This window comes from Bufo bufo, chromosome 2, assembly GCF_905171765.1.
Source record: "Bufo bufo chromosome 2, aBufBuf1.1, whole genome shotgun sequence".
In the NCBI taxonomy this organism is placed as follows: Eukaryota; Metazoa; Chordata; class Amphibia; order Anura; family Bufonidae; genus Bufo; species Bufo bufo.
In genome coordinates this window covers 3,488,266-3,510,256 of record NC_053390.1, presented here as the reverse complement: position 1 = coordinate 3,510,256, position 21,991 = coordinate 3,488,266, and the positions used below count along the sequence as shown (strand labels likewise).

General features: G+C 48.6%; 1 protein-coding gene across 2 annotated transcripts in view; it reads left to right on the top strand.

Annotated features, from left to right (window-relative positions):
- The window catches only part of CD72 (CD72 molecule), a 149,839-nt gene that overhangs the window by 37,754 nt on the left and 90,094 nt on the right, over nucleotides 1-21,991 (top strand). For both annotated transcript variants that reach the window (XM_040420699.1, XM_040420698.1), the window contains one exon: nucleotides 4,718-5,039. In XM_040420699.1, the coding sequence (XP_040276633.1) occupies nucleotides 4,718-5,039 (322 nt within the window). The remainder of the gene's footprint in view (nucleotides 1-4,717; nucleotides 5,040-21,991) is intronic.

Below are 21,991 nucleotides of genomic sequence, written 5' to 3'. Positions count from 1 at the left end.
CGTTCTGCTGCTACTCTGCAGGTGTGTAGAAGCGGTCTCCTGTGAAGCCCCCACCAGCAGGGAACCAATGACTTTGTGCACTCTTGGCAGTATGCCCTAACTGGGACTTGTAGTCCCCCATCCTCTATGAACCTAGTTCTCCTGTGAAGCCCCCACCAGCAGGGAACCTGCACTATAATGGATTTTGTGCGGTCTTGGCAGCACGCCTGCAAACTTACTTGTGAATTTTCAATTCTATGACCATAATCAGCCAGCACCATGGCATGTTTGTCACATTGTGATAATGCAGCTCACATTAGGACTGCCAGCACCGCTTGTTCATATATTAATAAAAGCAGTATGCCACACTAATCTCCAGCTTTGCAGCTATGCAGGGAAATGATCTAATTAACCTTTTTCTGGAAGTTAACACAAATTATTAAGTAAAGACACACAAAAAAAAAAAAAAGTTAACGGGGGAATCGAACCCTAGACACTAGGTGTTACAAGGCTGACACGCTGCCGCTGGACCACCAGCAGATTTACTTAAAGAAGGGCATACAGTATATGTAAAGCAGTCTCAGAGGTCTCAGAGGAGGACTGAACAAAAGCCGACATGCGCACAATGGTTTTTGTCCAGCGCCACCCCGTGGTTACATGTAGCAACAACAGTTTGAGAATGCATCGCAAGCCCATTGCGGATGGTCTCGGGGACAGGCAGCGCGACAAGTACAAGCTGCAGCGCCGAGCACCAGCGTGATGGGCTCGCGATAGAAATACAATATCGAAAATACCTACTGTATTTGCCTCAGAAAACAGGGCTGAATGCAGTTCCTTGCCTGTATGAAAACGTCAATTGCTAGAAGCTTCTGCGATCCTCAGTGAATGCAGTGCAGAGCAGGATATGATGAAAAGCTCTTACGCAAGCGGTGCAATAACCCTCCACTGCACCAAGCAGGAGACTAATGATGATGTCTTATTACTTGGAGGAGGGGAATATTTTATCCTTAGCAAGAGAAGGAGAGTACTAAGGCAATTCTTTTATTGTGTCAGCTATATACAATCACGCCCCTGTGCAGAGCAACCTCTATGCGCACGGGAGTGACTTGTTAAATTTGACTCTCCACTTACAGCTTACGCATCAGACACCCAGGCGTTAATCAAGTAGCCTTTTAATCCGGAGATTGTATTACAAGATGTTGCATGGATGCTGCTACTCATAAAGCTGAGCACACTATGAGCGAGGCATCACTGGGAAAACAGGGAGTGGCTAGGCTAAACTAACTACAAGTCTGAAAACGGGAGGGGGGGAGAAGAGCATACCAATACACAATGCAAGATACTGGAACAGAACAATGATGTGGTCACGTGAGACCTGGAGCAGGAGTGGTGATGTCATTGGGACCGCACACATCGGGACACAGCAACACAAGCCACAGATAATACTGTGGTCTGCATCGCAGAGAGCGCCGGGGGGGACGGGAGGAAGGTGTCCGCACTGCTGGGGGCACCAGGGAAGGAGATCATTATATATACTGGGCACTACGAGGTACAATATATATATATATATATATATATATATATATATATATATATATATATACTGGCACTACGGGGTACATTATATATATACTGGCACTACGGGGTACGTTATATATATACTGGCACTACGGGGTACATTATGTATATACTGGCACTACGGGGTACATTATATATATCACTGAAAATGTTGCACTACAATGGTAAATGCTATTGACAATATATGGCTAAACCCTCACGCTGATATTAAATTGAGACTTTCGCCAATATATTCTTATATCAAGAACATACATTATAGATTATATACTGGCACTATGGGGGGAGCATTATATACTGGCACTACAGGGTACATTATATATACAGTGGATATAAAAGTCTACACACCCCTGTTAAAATGTCAGGTTTCTGTAATGTAAAAAAATGAGACAAAGATAAATCACATTAAAGGTGGGAAAAAGTTCTGAAATGATTTATCTTTGTCTCTTTTTTACATCACAGAAACCTGACATCTTAACAGGGGTGTGTAGACTTTTATATCATATATATATATATAATGTGCAGAGACCGAATATCTGTGTGCAGAGGCCATATATATATATATATATAGAATAGAGATGTAAACCTCTATCAGTACCTAATAGCGCTATTACAACTGGCGAATCTCCCGACAGCGGCAGTAGTTTGATAAAGGCCAAAGTGGCCGAAACGTCACATCACGACGCCGCATTTTCTAATAAACGAAAAATTCTTTGATGCAAAAGCACAGTGCTGGAGTTTTCTATTTTATTATATATAGATAGAGAGAGAGACCAAAAAGCGGCCAGCACTCCAAAGTAATGGTTAAATATTCAGAACGTTAGTCACCCATGTGATAAGGCAACGTTTCAGCTCAATGCGAGTCTTTCTCAAGCCAGACTTGAGAAAGGCTCACATAGAGCCGAAATGTTGCCTTATCACATGGGTGACTAACGTTTTGTATAATTCACCATTACTTTGAAGTGCTGGCCGCTTTTTGGTCTCTTCATACTTGATAAGCTTTTTCCCCATTTGGGCTGTGCACCCGTTTTCATTTTCTTTCTTCATTTTTCCCGGTGCTGCCATTTTTCTACTTTCACTAATTATATATATATATATATATATATATATATATATATATATATATATATATATATACACACACACATACTGGCACTATGGCGGGAGCAGTATATATTGGAACTATTGGGGGGCACTACAGGCGGACATTAGAGCCACTGGGCGCATTATGGTTGTATTATTACTACTAAAGTACTGTAGGGGCGTTATTATTTGACACAATATGGAAAGCATTGCTACTAATGGGGGCTATTTTGGGGAGTATTATCACTATTGGGGGCGCTATTACTAATGAGGGCAGTCTGGGTGTATAGTATAGTGTTTGTAGGCATGGAGGGAGCACAGCAGGCACAGTATTAGGAGTCGCTTCAAGAAGTTCTCCGGGTTTTTCCATATTGATGACCTATCCTCAGGATCGGTCATCGGTATCAGAACGGCAGGGGTCCGACACCCAGCACCCCCCTGACCAGCTGTTTGAGGAGTTGATCGGCTGGGCTGCTGGGTGTCCAACGTCTGACTGTGTTTTTAGCAAATTATTACAAGATTTTGGGCCCCACTTTTGATTTTGACCAGGGCCACATTTTGTCTAAAACCAGCCCAGAGTCTATCCCCACCATCATGGGTACTGTGAAGAACGAAGGGTTCACTTAGACATGACAATGCCCTTAGAGGAGGTAGGACACGTGGAACAGTGGGTTCACAACCACCGGTTCGTGACTCTTCCAGTCTCTGTATCTCTGATACAACCTGCTGATGACACTCTTGACACTCTAAGCTCAGTGGCCACTTCCATCTGAGAACATCCTGTTGAAGCCTCGCAATGGCAAGGTACTGTTGGGTGTTGTCTTGGTCTCATGATGTGACAATGTGAACAGCATGATGAGGAGGACTGTTTAACACCAATTCTAATTAAACCAGGATTTTTTTTTTGCCGATTCATGGATCAAACACCTGTTGTGAATTTTGCTGTTAAGGGTACTTTCACACTAGCATCGCTAGATTCCGGCAGGCAGTTCCATCGCCGGCAATCTGTAACAGATACCATTTGTAGACAGATCCGGATGCCGATCCGTTTCACAAATGCATTGCAATACCGGATCCGTCTCTCCGGTTGTCATCCAGAAAAACTGATCTGGTATTTATCTTTTTCACATTTTTAAAGGTCTGCGCAGGCGTAGACCGCAAAATCGGATCCGTTTTTCCAGAACACTTAGGGCCGGATCCGGCATTAATGCATTTCAATGTAAAGTGGCAAGTATTCCGGAATTTTGGATGGTGAAAATACTGCAGCATGCTGCGGTATTTTCTCCGTCCAAAAACCGTACAGTGACTGAACTGATGCATCCTGAACGGATTGCTTTCTATTCAGAATGCATTAGGATAAAACTGATCAGTTCTTTTCCGGTATTGAGCCCCTAGGACGGAACTCAATACCGGAAAAGAAAAACGCTAGTGTGAAAGAACCCTAAGCTCCTTGTTGTGCAAAAAGTCCTGAAACATTGAGAAGTTGGACATGTGCCTTCAGAAGGTTAGAGAAGGTCACATTAAGTTCTCCTGTAAAGGTTAGAGGGCATATTAGGTTCATCCTGAAATTTCACCCACAAGCCAAATATGCCAAACTTTTTGTGAGTCGTGTACCTTAAGATCTGTCAAACAGCACAAATCTTTAACCCTTTACCTTCTAGTGTGACCCTTCATGTGGATGAGTTTTCTGACCCTCATTTGCTTTGTGCTGTAAATTGTTGCTAATTTTTTCCACTAGAAATAGGCAAAGTGTAAACCGAACTTTATAAATATGAATCCATCGGCAGATTCTTATGCAATTAGTCCTCGTCATGCTGGTATCTCAGTTGTCCAGATGTCTCTTTAGCACAGTATGTCCTCTCTTGTACGATGTTCTCATATTGTGTCATGTCAGTATCTCAGGTGTCTGGAAGTCTCCTCAGCACAGTATGTCATCTCTTGTATGATGTCCTTTATTGTGACCAGTCCTAATCCTGTGTCATGGCAGTTTCTCTGGTTTCCTGAAGCCTTCACCGCACACTATGTCCTCTCTTGTATGATGTTGTTTATTGTGACCAGACTTCATCCTGTGCCATGTCAGTATCTCAGGTGTCCAGACGTCTCCTCAGCACAGCAGCCACATTACAAGAACTACAGGGAGATCATGAAGACCTCGGCTCCAGATTCACCGAGAATAACCAGAGAACAGACTCCATGCTCCAAACGCTTCAGGAGAACCGGAGAGAACTGGAAAAGACCAAGGCTGAGTTGCATGAGGTGCAGGAGAAGTGGAAGACCTCCACACAGGAGTTACAGAGAATGAGAAGGGAGAAGGAAGACACAGAGACCACAAAGAACTCCTTGCAAAATCTTCTCCGGATAACCAAAAATGAGCTGAGAGGGAAACAGGAGGAGCTCACACAGTAAGTGAAGGCACTCACATTGGGCAGATTGTTGTTACAGGCAGTGGGTATGGAACCACTGTATCAACCAACTGGTTTGATTTTGGGCTAAACCTAAGGATATTATCCTGCCAGACCCCTGGTATTCAAACTTTAGCCCCTATACAGGGATCTGTACTTCACTGCGGATGAGCCACCACGCCGGTACTGCACTGGCCGAGTTTGAGATGGCCCCAATGCTAAGCTGGGTCTCCCGGACACCGTAGAGGTGTCACCACGTGCTGCTGCCCCCTGAATGAGATAATAAAGCGTGGCGCAACCCAATGAGAAATAAGTCCAGAGAGTCAGGGTCTGCAGTAACCAGGGGCCTTCTTTACTGGAAGAATTCAGGTGCAAAACAATACAGACAAGGCATAGGGCTAGGTTCTTCAGTCTCCTCCCTGAGATGAGGCCTAGGGACGGCTTCTCCTGTCTCCTCCCTGAGACGAGGCACAGGCCCGGCTTCTCCAGTCTCCTCCCTGGCAGAAGAAGAGTTTGATGCTGAGGAAAGGCCTGAGCTAGCTGTCCTTCTCTCTCTCCTCTCAGAAGGCTGGTACCCTGGTCCAAGGCTGGTGATACACGGTCTGTGGTTCAGCATACCCATCTAAGCATCTTCTTCTGATCACTCATGCAGACTGGCACAGTCTTCTCCTCCAAGCACTGTTCCCTAACTGCAACACACTAGGGGCTCTGACTGATCTCCTCATATACAGTTTTAGCTAGACTGGAACCTTCTAGTGGGAGGGGTCATGTGGAGAAACTCAGCACAAACAGATACAATGTTACAATTCCCGTCTGTATTAGACTTACATTACAGATTCAATGATACTCAATGGTAATGACTAAGCAGTTTTTCCAGACAAAAACAAGTTTCCAGACATAACAACAAAGCTAAACCAGACATTCACAAGGTCAGTCAGTCTGGTTTGAGTGGTAAACAACGTCTGGCTTTTCCCCTCCAAAATAGACTCTTCTTTAAACTCTATGGCAGCTGTGGAAAATTACCAGCTTCTCATTCAAAGTCCCAAAAGTCTTTCAGTATTCATTAACCCTTTCGAAAGGGCCTTGAAAATACAGAGCGAATGAACAGTATATAAATCACAACATATAAAATGCAGTTGCACAGTAGTAAACCGTGCACATTAACCCTTTCAAGTGAAATAAAGTAAGAAGATTATAGGGTAACAGGGGAAAATGTCTATAAATGTCCAGATTTTACAGTACCACTGCTCAAGGACAGTACACTACTTTCTGTAGTCCTCCCTGTGTGGTTGATAACTGGCTCATGGGGGTCAGAAACACTGGTGTGGAGCACCAAGAGTAAGGCAAAACAAAATCTCTAACAGGCAGAGGTCAGGCTAGCAAAAGTTCATGTAAATCCGTAAAATAAGTCCAAGGCCAGGGCAGGCAGCAGAGTGAGGAAAATGCAGAGGGGTACACAGGCAGAAAAACAGAAAAAAAAACACATATTTGCAAAAAACTAGCAAGCTAGACAACCTATGATTCAGGCATCTTTCCCTATGATAGTTGCCTAGGTACCCCCAAGTGTCCATCCATTGAGTGGTGGAGATTGGTACAAGAGTGCACTGGCCCTTTAAGAGAGGGAAAGCGCATGCACACCTTATGGGACAGAGAAGGAGGCCTAGCTGCCAGGTGCCGGCTGCGGCCTCCAGCAGGGGACATAGAACTCCACTGGTCCAGAAAATGAGCACCAAGACAAGCCCGCTCTGCAACCATCATCTTCTCTTTCTCACCATTCTTGATGAAATTTACTCCTCATTCGGTTGGTTATTTCCTCTCCCATTTTCCGGAGGTAGAACTAATTTCACCTTCAGCATGGAGGACACTTACCCCAAAATCTGCAGGTTTAGTTATCATATAATCTGTCTGTTCCCTAAATCATTGGTAATTGGTAAAAATAATAATCCAGGAAAGAATCTGCTCCATATGGAGCTGCAATCAGAAAGACAGATCAGATGCCCCCACTAGTTCTCCCCCGACTCTCCTCTTCCAGAATAAATATATAGAGGTAAGTTACATGAAAAGTAGGGTTGAGCGAACCCGAACTGTAATGTTCGGGTTCGTACCGAACTTTAGTTTTTTTGGACCCCGGACCCTAACTTTTCTGTAAAAGTTTGGGTTCGGTGCTTTTGTTGGCACTTTTTGAAAGGCTGCACAGCAGCCAATCAACAAGTGTTTAACTGTCTGACCTTAGAAGCCATCACAGCCATCCCTACTAATATGCCATTAGTAGGCATGGCTGTGATGGCTTCTAAGGTCAGACAGTTAAACACTTGTTGATTGGCTGCTGTGCAGCCTTTCAAAAAGTGCCAACAAAAGCACCGAACCCAAACTTTTACAGAAAAGTTCGGGTCCGGGGTCCAAAAAAACTAAAGTTCGGTACGAACATTACAGTTCGGGTTCGCTCAACCCTACTTTTCATGTAACTTACCTTGCCGGCTGTGATTGGCCAGAGCAGCATGTGACCCAGCCTCTATATAAGCTGCAGTCACGTAGCGCTGCCCGTCACTCTGCTGTTACCAGTGTAGGGAGAGGATGCAGCTGGACTCGTGATTTCAGGGAGAGAATCTAACTCAGCGATCTACAGACAAACAGTTGTGTGGGTGCAGGGCACAATCGTTTTACCCTGCCCTGAGCCCATTGACCAAAAAAAAAATAAAAAATTTTATAATTCTGTTAGTTAGGTGGGACTGAGCTTTTGGGACATTGCAAATCACTATTTTTTTTTGGCAAACTACAACATCTGGATTTTTTCAAAAAACTGTATTTTCCAGATCTGCAAGTGTTAAATTCAAGTTTAATATATACAGTTTTCATATTCTGTTAGCAAAAAAAGACTTTTTTGGCAATCTACAACATCTGGATTAGTCAGTGTGTAATTTAAGCTAGAAATACACCCATCATTTTCTGGGGTTTGAAAAACACGCTTTGACAAAAAACACTATTTTCAGGCCTTGCAGCATCAGCACGTGTGAAATTACAGACTTATATACTGCTGTCAAATTCAGTTATTAAACAAACACTCGTTTGGGCTCCAAAAATTTAGTTGGCAGCCTTTGATGCAGATGTCATTGTGAGAGACACCCTTAACACATTTGGGTTACATTCAGAGATTTTAAATACCGCCATTTGGGCCATCAATATTTACTTCAGGCCTACAGAGGTTCAGGCCCTGTGAGATACTACCTCTACATAAAGGGGTTTGATTCAGGGATTTGAAATACAGCCATTTTGGGCAAAGAAATCTTTAATTGAGGCCTAGTCTGGTTCAGGCCGTGTGAGATACACCCTGTACATACTGTCGTTCTATTCTACTATTAATTAAACACCCATTTAGGGCAAGATCCTAAATTCGAAAACAATGAGGAGAGCGTCAAATAAGGGACGTGGCCCAGGTGGTGGTGCTGCTGGTGGAGCTCCTGTTGCAGGGAGAGGACGTGGTCGATCTGTGCCAGCTACACGCACAAGTGAAACCCCTTCCTCAGGTGCGAGTAGGCGACAGAACCTGCAGCGGTATTTGGTCGGGCCTAATACGGCTCTACGAATGGTGAGGCCTGAACAAGTACAGGCGATAGTAGATTGGGTTGCTGACAGTGGATCCAGTTCCTTCACATTGTCTCCCACCAAGTCTCCTGCTGAAAGATCAGAGTTGGCACCTGCAGCCGATGTCCATCAGTCTTTCACCTCACCCCCTTGCAAATCAGCCAAGCAGTCTGAGCCCCAAGTCATGCAGCAGTCTCTTCTGCTTTTTGATGACTCTGTTAGCAGGGTTTCCCAGGGCCGTCCACCTAGCCCTGCCCCAGAAGTGGAAGAGATTGAGTGCACTGATGGCCAAACACTTATCTTTCAAGATGAGTACATGGGAGGACCATCGCAGCACGTCTCGGATGATGACGAAACACAGGTGCCAACTGATGGGGCTTTCGAAAGTGTGCAGACCGACAAGGAGGGCAGGGGTGAAGACTGGGTGTAAGATGATGTGGAGGACGATGAGGTCCTCGACCCACATGGAATCAAGGTCATGCGAGTGACCTATGTAGTTCGGAGGAAGAGGCGGTGGTCGCACAGAGCCACCAGCACAGCAGAAGAGGGAGCAGGGTGCAAAAGCGGAGCGGCCGTCCTCTAGACAGTACGCCTGCTACTGCCCACCGCAGCAAGGGACCGAGCACACCAAAGCCAGCTCCAAGGAGTTCCCTGGCGTGGCAGTTCTTCAGACAATGTGCTGACGACAAGACACGAGTGGTTTGTACGCTGTGCAATCAGAGCCTGAAGCGAGGCATTAACGTTCTGAACCTTAGCACAACCTGCATGACCAGGCATCTAAGTGCAAAGCAGGAGCTGCAGTGGAGGACACCTCAAAAACCAAGAAAGGTCTCTGGCTCCTCCTGCTTCCTCTTCTGCTGCAGTCTCGGCCTCTTCATCCACCTCTGGAGTGACAGTGCCACCTGCCACCCACCCCGCAAACAGAGGATCGGCCAGCAACACCAACACCTGGGTCACCAAGCATCTCCACAATGTCCCACGGAAGCGTTCAGCTCTCCATCTCCCAAACGCTGGAGAGGAAGTGGAAGTACCCCCCCTACCCAGGGCCGGCTCCAGGTTCATGTGGGCCCTTGGGCGATAAATCCCAGTGGGCCCCCATAAGGCATTTTTTTACATTTACATGTCCCCCTGTGGCTCCCACACAATATAATGACCCCCAGTGGCCCCTATACAGTATAATGTCAACTAGTGGCCCTTCACACAGTATAATGAACCCCCAATTCCCCCCCCCACTGTATAATGACCCCCAGTGGCCCTGCATTCTGAATAATAACCCCCATTCGCCCCCATTCAGAATAATGACCCCCCAGTAGCCCCCACACTGGGGGAATACTGTATGGAGGGGGCTCTGGGGGTCATTATACTGAATGGAGGGTCATTGGGGATCATTATACTAAATGGGGGACACTGGGGGTCATTATATAATGTAAAGGGCCTTCACAGTATAATGACCCCACAGTGGCCCTCCATTCAGAATAATGACCCCCAGTCGCCCCCACACTGGGGGTTATACTGTATGGAGGGGGCACTCAGGGTCATTATATTGAATGGGGGCTCTGGTGGTCATTATACTAAATGGAGGGTCAATGGGGATCATTATACTAAATGGGGGCCACTGGGAGTCATTATACTGTGTAAGGGGCCCTCACAGTGTAATGACCCCCCAGTGGCCCCCTCACATACCTATCATTGCTGGAGCGCAGGGGAGCCGGTGGTCCTGTCATTCACTAACCGCAGCTCCCCGCGCTCCTTCTCTCCTCCGCTGCAGCAGTGAGACACACGTCATGACGTCACCGCCGGGCCGGGCCTGGAGGAGAGAAGGAGATGTGCAGTGATGTAGCTAGAACTGACTGGGCCCCACAGCAAATCTTAGTACGTCCCCCACCCCCCCACCCCCCAATGTGTGTTCACATCACGTTTTTCCTATCGGTTTGATGTATACACATGTGCAGCGCTCCACGGTTTTGTATTCTGCAGAGTCCATTAAGAAATGCATATGTTAACACAATGGAACTGTACGGTGAACGGACGCCACTGTGCGGCATCAGTCTGAGGCATCTGGTAACGCAGACATTTTTGGTATGTATTAAATGGATGCTTCAAATAGGATGTGAACCGAGCCCTAGTGTCAGAATAAGCCCCAGTACACAGTGGAGCGGAGAGGGGAGGCCGCCATGTACTAACAGAGCGCTGCCTGGTCCTGGTGGTCAGGGGTGAGGACTGTGCTTCCCAAGGATCATTTATCTACTGGAAAATACAGGGCACAGTATAATACACTAGAATCTATATAATATACAGATATTAGCCCTACCCCCGGATAATAATACAATTAGGGGGTCATTTACTATATAGAAATACGTCTATGTTAGGCGTATTTCTGACAGATTGTGGCGCAAAGGTCCTTAGCACCGCAATCTGCGTATATTTCCCGCTCATGCCAGGTCTAAAAAAAGTGGTGTGGGCAGGAAAGGGTTACAGTTATGGCCATCCAGTCATTGGATACCACCGCCATATAGTGACCGGATACCACCGCCATACAGTGACCGGATAACACCGCCATACAGTGACCGGATAACACCGCCATACAGTGACCGGATAACACCGCCATACAGTGACCGGGTACCACCGCCATACAGTGACCGGGTACCACCGCCATACAGTGACCGGATACCACCGCCATACAGTGACCGGATAACACCGCCATACAGTGACCGGATAACACCGCCATACAGTGACCGGATAACACCGCCATACAGTGACCGGATAACACCGCCATACAGTGACCGGATAACACCGCCATACAGTGACCGGATAACACCGCCATACAGTGACCGGATAACACCGCCATACAGTGACCGGATAACACCGCCATACAGTGACCGGATAACACCGCCATACAGTGACCGGATACCACCGCCATACAGTGACCGGATACCACCGCCATACAGTGACCGGATACCACCAGCATACAGTGACCGGATAACACCGCCATACAGTGACAGGATAAAAGGGTATAAGGGGGCCCAGTACAGGGGATGACTAGGGGCACTGCACAGGGTGTGGTAAGAGGGCACAATGCAGGGTATAAGGGGGCACAGTACGGGGTGGGGGGCACAGTCACATGACCCTGTGACGTTAGAAGGTCCTTATGGTGAATGTGGTTCAGGTGCCATCATAATGAGAGGCAGAGGAGTGAGACAGGGGCCCAGGATGGACAGGAGGGGTGGACACAGCAAGTCGGTGGAAGGGGCTCTGAGGGGGATTCATACAAGTAGTGGCAGGAGGTCTGTGCAGGGCAGCAATAGGAGATAGGAGGGTGGAACAGGAGCCCTGGATACATGAGGGAGGAAAGGAGACGGCGGGGGCTCCATGAGGAGGAGATAGGACAGGATATGGGGGGGGGGGGCAGGTGTCATGGAGACAAACAGCTTAAAATAGAATGAAGCAGCAGATTGAAGATTCCCCCCCCCCCCCCTTCTGTCCTACAGAGAAGAGACAGTCACAGTGCAGACCCACAGAGAAGAGACAGTCACAGTGCAGACCCACAGAGAAGAGACAGTCACAGTGCAGACCCACAGAGAAGAGACAGTCACAGTGCAGACCCACAGAGAAGAGACAGTCACAGTGCAGACCCACAGAGAAGAGACAGTCACAGTGCAGACTCACAGAGAAGAGACAGTCACAGTGCAGACCCACAGAGAAGAGACAGTCACAGTGCAGACTCACAGAGAAGAGACAGTCACAGTGCAGACCCACAGACTGTCTTCACACTTCTCTGCTCCAGCCCTGCCCTCTCTCTCCTCAGGCAGCATGTCCTGTGTATAGGGGGCGTGTCCTGTGTAGAGGGGGCGTGTCCTGTGTAGAGGGGGCGTGTCCTGTGTAGAGGGGGCGTGTCCTGTGTAGAGGGGGCGTGTCCTGTGTAGAGGGGGCGTGTCCTGTGTAGAGGGGGCGTGTCCTGTGTCTCTGCAGCAGCTGGACCCATGTGACTCAGAGGGCCCACCAAAGGGGTACTGCGTAAGTGAAATGACAGCAGTGAGAGCTTCCATCTGTATTGATGGAAGTGCTCATAGCAGCTCAGTGGCCCCCCCAGGAGCATTGGGCCCCGGCACTTGCCCAGGATGCCGGGTTATGACGCCGGCCCTGCCCCTACCCACCCGCGATCCCTGGCCTTGAATGCCAGCATTTCTAAATTACTGGCCTTTGAAATGCTGTCATTCAGTCTGGTGGAGACGGAGAGTTTTAAAGGCCTTATGGCGGTGGCTGTCCCACAGTACGTCGTGCCCAGCCGCCACTACTTTTCCAGGAGAGCCATCCCTTCCCTGCACAACCAAGTGGGGGACAAAATCAGGTGTGCACTGCGCAACGCCATCTGTGGCAAGCTGCACCTGACTACGGATACGTGGACCAGTAAGCACGGTCAGGGCCGTTATATCTCCATAACTGCACACTGGGTAAATGCAGTGGCGGCTGGGCCTGAGGCGGATAGCAGTTTGGCGCATGTCCTTCTACCACCGAGGATTTCAGGGCGCTTCAGTTTGCCTCCTGTTGCTTGCACCTCCTACTCCGCTTCCTCATCCTCTACCGGCTCCTCATCCGGTCAGCGTAACCCCTTCACCACCAACTTCAGCACAGCCAGGGGTAAACGACAGCAGGCAGTGTTATAACGTATCTGTTTGGGGGACAGGCCCCACACCGCGCAGGAGCTGTGGACGGGCCTTGAACAACAGACCGACGAGTGGTTGGTGCCAGTCAGCCTCAAGCCCGGCCTGGTGGTGTGCGGTGATGGGCGAAATCTCGTAGCAGCTCTGGGACTAGCCGGTTTGACGCACATCCCTTGCCTGGCGCATGTGCTGAATTTGGTGGTGCAGAAGTTCATTCACAACTACCCCGACATGTCAGAGCTGCTGCATAAAGTGCGGGCCGTCTGTTCGCGCTTCCGGCGTTCACATCCTGCCGCTGCTCGCCTGTTAGCCTTCCCGCTCACCGCCTCATATGCGACGTGCCCACCAGGTGGAACTCCACCTTGCACATGCTGGACAGACTGTGCGAGCAGCAGCAGGCCATAGTGGAGTTTCAGCTGCAGCACGCACGGGTGAGTCGCTCTGCGGAACAGCACCACTTCACCACCAATGACTGGGCCTCCATGCGAGACCTGTGTGCCCTGTTTCGAGTACTCCACCAACATGGCCAGTGGCGATAACACCGTTCTCAGCGTTACTATACCACTTCTATGCCTCCTTGAAAAAATGCTGCAGGCGATGATGGAAGAGGATGTGGCCCAGGAGGAGGAGGAGGAAGAGGGATCATTTCGTAGGGTTTCCGGCCAGTCATTCCCAAGTGGCTCCGAGGGTGGGTTCCTGCACTCACAAACCCAAGGTACACAATTGTCCAGCCAGGGCACAGTTCTGGAGGATGACGAGGTGGAGGATGAGGAGATGGAGGAGGAGGAACCATGTTCACAGCAGGGTGGCACCCAGACCAGCTCATGGCCATCACTGGTGCGTGACTGGGGGGATACAGAGGACACAGACGATACACCTCCCACAGAGGACAGCTTGTCGTTGCCTCTGGGCATCCTGGCACACATGAGCGATTACATGCTGCAGTGTCTCCGCAACGACCGCCGAGTTGCCCACATTCTAACTTGTGCTGATTACTGGGTGGCTACGCTACTGGATCCCCGTTACAAGGACAACGTACCGTCCTTAATTCCCTCACTGGAGCGTGATCGTAAGATGCGCGAGTACAAGCACACGTTGGTAGACGCGCTGCTGGTGGCATTCCCACCTGACAGTGGGGGCACAGTGGAAGCACAAGGCGAAGGCAGAGGAGGAGGAAGAGGTCGCCAACACAGCTGTGTCAGCGCCAGCACCTCAGAAGGCAGGGTTAGCATGGCCGACATGTGGAAAAGCTTTGTCAGCACGCCACAACAACCAGCACCACCAGCTGATATGGAACGTCTTAGCAGGAGGCAGCATTTCACCAACATGGTGGAGCAGTATGTGTGCACACGCCTACACGTACTGAATGACGGGTCTGCCCCCTTCAACTTCTGGGTCTCCAAATTGGGCACATGGCCTGAGCTTGCCCTTCACCCCTTGGAGGTGCTGGCCTGCCCTGCAGCCGGTGTACTCTCTGAACGTGTATTCAGCACGGCAGGAGGCATCATCACAGACAAGCGCAGCCGCCTGTCCACAGCCAACGTGGACAAGCTCACGGTCATTAAAATGAAGCAGGCCTGGATCCCTCAGGACTTGTCCGTACCTTGTGCAGAATAGACATGTATACCGGCACTAACCAGCCATTGTTATACTGCAGCGCAATTGCTCATTCTTGTATTTTGTATATTTCACTCTTTTGGAGTGTACCCTAATTTTACAAAATTAAATTAAAACCAAAACCATGTGTTGGCTACCTCGTCCTCCTCCACCGCTGGTTCTACCTACCCCGCTACGTCCACCGCCTCCTCAAACTCCTACTCCATATGGACCTCCACCTCATAAAACCATTTTTTTTTTTGTTCGTGTTTTATTTTATATCATTTCAATATTTTGTCATTTAACATTTCTGGTGAAAATAACCAATTTTTGGGTGTATAGTACCACTGCTATACCTAGTAGACCGGTAAAAAAAAAAAAAAATTGTCAGTTCCATTTTATGGTGAAATTAACAAATCTTTGTGTGTGATGTACCACTGCTATACCTAGTAGTCAGGTTAAACAAAAAATAAATTAATTGTCATTTACTTTTTCAGGTAAAATTCACCAATTTCTGGGTGTAATATACCCCTCCTCTACCTAGTAGACAGCTTAATAAATTTAAATAATTTTTCTGTTACATTCTTGGGTTGACATTATACAATTTTAGACGTGAATAAACCCCCGCTCTGCAGAGGTGACAGGGAATACAATGTAATATATTATTCAGTAATTAATGCGCCTCACCTCCTTTCATTCAATGCTTAAACTTTGAATAGTTGTCCCACTTTTATGCTTTAATAATTTCTCCCATATTTCAACTCTATAATTTTAAATTTAAAAAAAATGAATCCTCCCTTGGATGTGGTATCCCTTTCTCAGGCTCCCTCTCCGGCCTGGAACCCTGTAGCACTGTTACAGGGGAGATCTGTGGATGGCACTGTTACAGGGGAGATCTGTGGATGGCACTGTTACAGGGGAGATCTGTGGATGGCACTGTTACAGGGGAGATCTGTGGATGGCACTGTTACAGGGGAGATCTGTGGATGGCACTGTTACAGGGGAGATCTGTGGATGGCACTGTTACAGGGGAGATCTGTGGATGGCACTGTTACAGGGGAGATCTGTGGATGGCACTGTTACAGGGGAGATCTGTGGATGGCACTGTTACAGGGGGGATCTGTGGATGGCACTGTTACAGGGGGGATCTGTGGATGGCACTGTTACAGGGGAGATCTGTGGATGGCACTGTTACAGGGGGGGGATCTGTGGATGGCACTGTTACAGGGGGGGGGAATCTGTGGATGGCACTGTTACAGGGGAGATCTGTGGATGGCACTGTTACAGGGGAAATCTGTGGATGGCACTGTTACAGGGGAAATCTGTGGATGGCACTGTTACAGGGGAAATCTGTGGATGGCACTGTTACAGGGGAAATCTGTGGATGGCACTGTTACAGGGGAGATCTGTGGATGGCACTGTTACAGGGGAGATCTGTGGATGGCACTGTTACAGGGGGGATCTGTGGATGGCACTGTTACAGGGGGGATCTGTGGATGGCACTGTTACAGGGGGGATCTGTGGATGGCACTGTTACAGGGGAGATCTGTGGATGGCACTGTTACAGGGGAGATCTGTGGATGGCACTGTTACAGGGGAGATCTGTGGATGGCACTGTTACAGGGGAGATCTGTGGATGGCACTGTTACAGGGGAGATCTGTGGATGGCACTGTTACAGGGGAGATCTGTGGATGGCACTGTTACAGGGGGGATCTGTGGATGGCACTGTTACAGGGGAGATCTGTGGATGGCACTGTTACAGGGGAGATCTGTGGATGGCACTGTTACAGGGGAGATCTGTGGATGGCACTGTTACAGGGGAGATCTGTGGATGGCACTGTTACAGGGGAGATCTGTGGATGGCACTGTTACAGGGGAGATCTGTGGATGGCACTGTTACAGGGGAGATCTGTGGATGGCACTGTTACAGGGGAGATCTGTGGATGGCACTGTTACAGGGGAGATCTGTGGATGGCACTGTTACAGGGGAGATCTGTGGATGGCACTGTTACAGGGGAGATCTGTGGATGGCACTGTTACAGGGGAGATCTGTGGATGGCACTGTTACAGGGGAGATCTGTGGATGGCACTGTTACAGGGGAGATCTGTGGATGGCACTGTTACAGGGGAGATCTGTGGATGGCACTGTTACAGGGGAGATCTGTGGATGGCACTGTTACAGGGGAGATCTGTGGATGGCACTGTTACAGGGGAGATCTGTGGATGGCACTGTTACAGGGGAGATCTGTGGATGGCACTGTTACAGGGGAAATCTGTGGATGGCACTGTTACAGGGGAGATCTGTGGATGGCACTGTTACAGGGGAGATCTGTGGATGGCACTGTTACAGGGGAGATCTGTGGATGGCACTGTTACAGGGGAGATCTGTGGATGGCACTGTTACAGGGGAGATCTGTGGATGGCACTGTTACAGGGGAGATCTGTGGATGGCACTGTTACAGGGGGGATCTGTGGATGGCACTGTTACAGGGGGGGGATCTGTGGATGGCACTGTTACAGGGGAGATCTGTGGATGGCACTGTTACAGGGGAAATCTGTGGATGGCACTGTTACAGGGGAAATCTGTGGATGGCACTGTTACAGGGGAAATCTGTGGATGGCACTGTTACAGGGGAAATCTGTGGATGGCACTGTTACAGGGGAAATCTGTGGATGGCACTGTTACAGGGGAGATCTGTGGATAGCACTGTTACAGGGGAGATCTGTGGATGGCACTGTTACGGGGGGGGGATCTGTGGATGGCACTGTTATGGGGGATCTGTGGGTGGCACTGTTATATATGTGCCATCCACAGACCCCCCAGCCCATAACAGTGCCATCCACAGATGTCCCCCATAAAACTGTCTTACACAGATCCCCCCCCCCCCGCAGTATACAAGTATAACGTGTCTCATTCGATTAAAAATGATTAAACATGCCCCCCCACTCCTAATATTACCGTACATCCTAACAGCTTCTGTACAACCCAGGCAGGCCGGGCGGCCGGCGCGCCACTCACTGACGTCACTTGCCTGCGCCGCCTGCTTTATTCATAAAGTAGGCGACGCAGGCACATGACATCAGGGAGTTACGCTGCCGCCCAGCCTGCCTGCATTCTACAGAAGCTGTTAGGATGTACGGTAATATTAGGAATGGGGGGGCATGTTTAATCACTTTTAATTGAATGAGACATTTTATATTTGCATAGTGCAGCATTGGAGCGGCGGGCCGGACTACAGTGACTGCACCGCCCCGCCGCAATTGCCGGCCCGCAGCTCCTCCTCCCAGTCCCTCCCCGATCTCGCATACATCACAGCCTGCGATGTAAAAATTTCAGCATTCGCCCCATAAGACGCAGGGGCATTTTCCCCCCATTTTTTTGGGGGGGGGGGGGGGGGGGGGAGTGCATCTTATGGGGCGAAAAAAACGGTAAGTGTGCACACGCCTACACGAACTGACTGGGGTCATCCCCTGCAACTTCTGGGTCTCCAAATTGGGCACATGGCCTGAGCTTGCCCTTTACGCCTTGGAGGTGCTGGCCTGCCCTGCAGCCGGTGTATTGTCTGAACGTGTGTTTAGCACGACTGCAGGGGGTTATCACAGGTTATCCCAATGTTTTAAAAAAAATACAAATACATTTAAAACCAAAAAGAAGTGTAGGCTACCTCCTCCTCCTCCTCCTCCTCCACCTCCACCTCAACCTCCTACTCCATATGAACCTCGTCCTCCTAGATCAAGATTATTATTTTTTATTTTTACGTATTTTATGTTATTTTAAGTCATTTCCCTATCCACATTTGTTTGCAGAGCACTTGCCATGATCTTAACCACATTGTGACGACATTTGCAGCCCTCTAGCCCTTTCCATGACATTTTTAGAGCCATTTTAGTGCTCAAAAGTTCGGGTCCCTATTGACTTCAATAGGGTTCAGGTTTGGGGTCAAGTTCGGGTCCCAAACTCGAACTTTTTTCCGAAGTTCGGTCGAACCCGTCCAGGTGTCCGCTCAACTCTAATCAAAAAGTTTTTAAACGGAGTCTGTTAGCAGTTCTGACCATACTAAACTGCTGACAGCACTAGGTGGGCGCCTGGATGAGCAGGGTAAACATACCTTTTGTACAGTTTTTCTCATCAGGAGTATTGGGAATCTGAGGTTTAGTTCTGCCCAATTTGGCTCCTGCAGGTGTCCAGGAGGCGGAGTTTCACTGTGAAGTGCTAAACCTAGGGGCTTCTGCACACGGCCATAGTTTTTGCAGATCAGATGCACACCCATTCATCTCAATGGGGCCACATAAGATGTGGACAGCACACCATGTGTATCCGTATATCCATTCTTCAGCCCCGAAAAAAAATATATAACACGTCCTATTCTTGTCCATTTTGTGGACAAGGATAGGACATTTCTGCAAGAGAAAAAAAATGATGGCAGGCTCTCGACCGATATCCGGTATGTTTACCATGCTGCATTAGACCTAAGGGTGTTATCCTGACAGTCCCCTGGTATTCAACCTTTAACCCCAATACAGGGATCTGGACTTCACTGCAGGGGATCCACCAGGCTGCTACTTCATGGAATAGTCCCTGTGTGGTTGATAACTGACCCATGGGGGTCAGAAAAACTGGTGCAGACCACCAAGAATAAGGAAAAATGTAGTCAGTAAAAGGCAGAGGGAAGGGCAGGAAAAAATCTGTAAAACAAGTCCAAGATCAGGGTAGGCAGCAGAGTCAGGAAACAGGCAGAGCTGGCTACACAGGCAGACCAACAGAAAAAGCACACCTTTTCAGAAAACCAACTAAGAGAAAACCAAGCTAGACAACCTATTGCTCAGGCATCTCTCACTACGAAAAGCATCTAAGTACCCCCAGATGTCCATCCATTGGGTGGTGGAGATTGGTACAACAGTGCACTGGCCCTTTAAGAGACAGAAAGCATACACACCCTACAGAACGGAGAAGGAGGCCTAGCAGCAAGGTGCAGGTTGTGGCCTCCAGCAGGGGACATAGAACTCCAGCTACTGCCCTCCTCACCGTGAAACTCCACCTCCTGGGCACTTGCAGGAACAGAACCTGGTAATACAACAGTTCATATTCTCACTACTCCTGGTAATAAAAGCTCCCATAAATGTATGTAGTTATTAATTACATTAACCTATTCATGTCCCGCGAATAATGTGAAATGGTGAAGGACAACCATAATAAGGTTAAAAAAATAAAAATAATATGAAAAGTTAGATCCCAGGACTTTGTTTAGGGAACACATCAGAGTTTTCCAATGGAGTGCTGCTCTGCAGCACAGAAAGCTAATGAAGCTTTGAAAGTCAATTGTAAGGGATCGTCTGTTTTCAGGGGGTCACACTCACAGATATCTCACCAGACAACGGATTTTCATGTCCAAACTGTGCATTTATTTTGACGGTCTTCTTATAAAGGATAGTCCAGTTATACATCACTGGGTGGGGTGAGGTTCCCGCACCGCCAACACTTAAAACACAAATAAACTCCTGCCCGTCTAGGCGCTACCTAAACAAAATACGCCCCTACCTCACTCATAGGGCACAGTTCACACATGGACATTATATGCGGCTTTCCTCAGCCAACATCAATGCTGCAGCCTCCAGGCTGTGGCAACTCCAGTACCTTTTGGGGACAGTGTGGCCCAGTAGTCCTCCAAACGCTGGGCGTGTAACCCTCGTTCTCTAGGTGTCGCTAGGTCCTCCAAACCTCAGGCTATTCAAAGCCTTGTGGCCCTCAGACCACACACAGAGCCTCTGCTTCACAAAACAGTCTCGCTCTCCCTCCTAAGACTGACCTACTCTGAGGCGCTTTATACCAGCCTGATTACAGCAGGCCTCACCTGCCATCACCTCAGGTAGAAAGGAAAACCCATACTGGAAGGGTGTGGACTGGGAACTCCTTCTACCAAGCCTAGCCACCAGTCCAAGTAAAATCCAGCCCAGAAAATGTGTACAGAAATGTCTCAGCAAACTATGCTTTACTGAGGCCACTGCCACTCTCTGGATTTTATCTGTCTCACCCATCTGAGGTACCTGAAGTGGGACAACACACCTTCCAGCACTGTTCACATTACCACATATCCCCCCCCTCTTCTTCAGACCGGAGGTCTGGGGATTTTCCCACATCGTACCATGCCCTCTGGAAGATGTGGTCAGTGTCACATATTTCTCTCTTTTCTGCCACCCCCAGGCTAGCAGAGCTCGGTTTTTCACAAACACTGACTTTCTACCTAGCAGATAGTGTCTAATGGACTCCTCCTTCTCCTCTTTGCTGGAGAACTTTTTCTTAGCCTTCTGGCTTGCTCCTTTTCCAGATTTCTTCTTAGGTCCACGACCTCTAACTTCCGCAATCTTTACAGCCGTGTTTTCCATGAGGAGCTCCCGCCTCCTCATTTTGTTGGAGATCCAGCTGGTCAGTTTTATACCACCTTTTAGCCGCTCTGGTGTCACCTGGTGTTCACACTCGCTTTGTTTCTTTCTTTCTTCTATCAACAGATAGCACTTCTCTTTTTTCTTTACTCCCCACAGGGTTTAGCTCAGGTTTGGCTTCAGTTTCAGAGTCTTCTGCTTCTTCAGTAGCTCTGCCCACTTCGGCAGACTCTTCTTCAGCCTTATCTTTGGTCTGTGGTACATCTGAGAATTTCTCCCACTCCAACTCATCGGCCTTAGCTTCTTCAGCCTTTGAGTCTCCTTTGGAGTCTTCATTCCCTTTGTTGGCCTTCTCATCTTTCGCGGACACGGCATATACTTGCATTCTTAACCCCTCCTCCTCTTTCTCATCAAGGTTGGAGGTACTGGAGACACCAGGGTCCTCATCAGACTCTTCATCTTCTGGCATTCCCTCCAGAGGGTCACCCAGGATATTGTTCTCCATTCGGGCAGGCTCTAGGAGAGCCATCTCACAGTAGTAGACAACATCTGTATGCTGGCTGTCTGTCTCCTCATATTTTTTCCCCAGCAGACCGCTGGTTTTCTGGAAGGCATTGACGGTAGAGGGGACTTCTTTCATGACCCGGTCCTGGCTACTCACTGCCATAAGTCTCTTGACTTCTGCCTCCACATCAGCTTCATCAACTTGTTCAGAAGAAACTTCTTCCATC